At 59.3% G+C, this 2,199-nt stretch overlaps 1 protein-coding gene across 1 annotated transcript, besides 3 other annotated features; it reads left to right on the top strand.

The window, feature by feature from the left end:
* Window positions 1–2,199: a sequence feature (heterozygous, Esmeraldo-like haplotype).
* Window positions 65–484, top strand: Tc00.1047053507111.10 (uncharacterized protein; the record flags this gene model as incomplete). Its single annotated transcript, XM_797549.1, has 1 exon — window positions 65–484. One exon carries the CDS (start codon window positions 65–67, stop codon window positions 482–484), a length of 420 nt encoding a protein of 139 aa, XP_802642.1.
* Window positions 436–612: a mobile genetic element.
* Window positions 436–2,199: a mobile genetic element.

Raw genomic sequence — 2,199 nt, forward strand, 5'->3', positions numbered from 1 at the left:
TTCTCGTAGCCGAATACGCCGTTTCTGCAAATACAAAGTCGTCCACACACCATGGAAGTCCAAAATGCGCGCATGGGGACCACAAGCGTGCTACTGCGGAACACACGGTGCAACAAAAAGGCTAGGGTCTCAAAAAGCTAAAAATAAAAGGTGCCATAGAACCCACCGTGTCTCACAAGCTGACACTGCAATAAAAAAAGAAATTCGCCCTCCATCACTCACTACGGCCGCGGCGTTAATAAGAAATAGTGACCCAAATGTTCACACGCCAAAAAACACCAGAACCACTACTTCCAGCAAGCTTCCCGCACAACAAAAAATCGGGCGCCGGGCCCCCGTAGCGCCGGCTCGGAATCGTGGGGACATCAGTGGGGAAGGCCGCGCCGCGAACCGGCCTCAAGGCAGCCTCCGCGGGTTCCCGGGCCTTCGTTTCATAGGAGCTTCTGAGGCGAATGATCGCGGGAGAGCTGGCGAACTTAGTTAATGTATATATACCCTGATAGAACGTGTAGGTTTCTTCACGACACCTCTTTGTCTTATGAATTTTTGGAAGGCCACGACTTTAGGGATCAGTGAGTCGGTAGCGGCCAGATAGTTTTTTATTTTTAATTTCAAACCTACAGCCACAGCGAGGTTGGTTTAAGGAAATGGCATTGGCTCATTTTACACGGTCTCCGAGTGGGGCGATATTGGCGCCCGTCCTCCGCACCTGGTACGCCAACATGGCGATATGCAGGTGCAGCCCGCCTTTGTTGATGAAAACGGGCCGTCGGATGCGACGTTGACTGTGGCCACCCCGATGACAGGCTTACGCTTGGTTTCGAGAAACATCGCCAAACCCTGGGAGGATTCGAGCCTTACAGGGCATGTTGCGAATCCCCGGGAGCCCCAAGTACCCAATTTTGAGACTCAGGTGCTCCCGCCCATCGTGTGGGTGCGGCCCGGGAGTTGGGGGTCCAGCAAGGGGTCATCATTGCTGAAGGGGGGCGATCGATCGCTGACTGCGCCCACGCCGTCGCGGACGCGCAGAATCGAGGCGCTCAGCTTTATTCGCGGCTGGAAGAGGCGCATGACAACCTATCGGCGCGCGGATCTCACATTGCGGTCTCCGGCGGCCTTCTTGCAGAACGAGAATGCGCGCTCGCCGGGCGCGGACAGCAGTTGGAGGCGACCCGCGCCCAACCACAGGAACGAGAGGCACGCGTCAGCGCTAGAGAGGCGCAGCAAGTCGCGTGGGAGGCGGAGACGGCGGGCCGGAGAGAAGCCCCCGCCACTCGGAGAGGTCCTACAGATGGACCTTTCCCGCGTGAAAATACGGCCGAAGATGGCGTTACCAAAAAACCGCGTCAGACGCGTTGCTTGATGGTTTGGGGCGCGCCGTCACGCACGGCCCAACGCAACCCCACGCGAGAGAGACGGCAGGTTATTCCCCAGACGTCTCAGGGCGATTTCGGGCGACCACATTTTTGCTCCTCGTTGCCCTTGCCTTCCGCACTTCCTCCTGGAAGCCCATTCTGCAACAGAAGAAGAGGAACGAAGGTTCCGCGCCCTTGACGTCACCACATGGCCCCCGCGTATATGGAATGCGTGCGTTTCCGGAGTCGTTGTCGACTTCCGGGGCGCGCAAAATTATTGGCGCCAGGCGGAGGACCAGGTTCAACTTCCCTTCGAGCGCTGATTGCGTGGATCGACGCGGTGGAAGCGGAGCGGGATCCCGCCGATCGCCTCATGAATTTTGGCGGGATCTTAGTGCAGGCATTCCGGGTGCGGCTCATGACGGCATCCGATCCCGGCACCCCGCTCCGCAACATTCGCGACCGTCTTTGCGCCGCCGTTCATGAGGCCGACGCCTTTTCGAGGGCAACCCAGCCTCCCGCGGAACGGCGAGGGACGCAACGATCGTTGCGATGCCAGTCGTGTCGTGTTTGTGGACACGACACATCTAAAAGCAACGTCCGACACGCAACCGGAGGGAACCACTCGCCGCGCGGACGGCCGTTAAAAAACGGCAAAGGGGCCGCCCGCCGCTCACGAAGGCGGACGACGGCAGCCCCACCCATTCCACCACCTCCCGCCATTCCGCACAGGCGTCACACCGCACCGCCGACACCCCATCCAGTATCGCAACTTGCCCGACGCAATCGTCGAGAAGGGTAATGGAGCTGGTCCGCCAACGACGCCCGACTGTGGTACGGCGGG

This window comes from Trypanosoma cruzi, genomic scaffold (assembly GCF_000209065.1).
Source record: "Trypanosoma cruzi strain CL Brener 1047053512031 genomic scaffold, whole genome shotgun sequence".
Lineage (NCBI taxonomy): Eukaryota > Euglenozoa > Kinetoplastea > Trypanosomatida > Trypanosomatidae > Trypanosoma > Trypanosoma cruzi.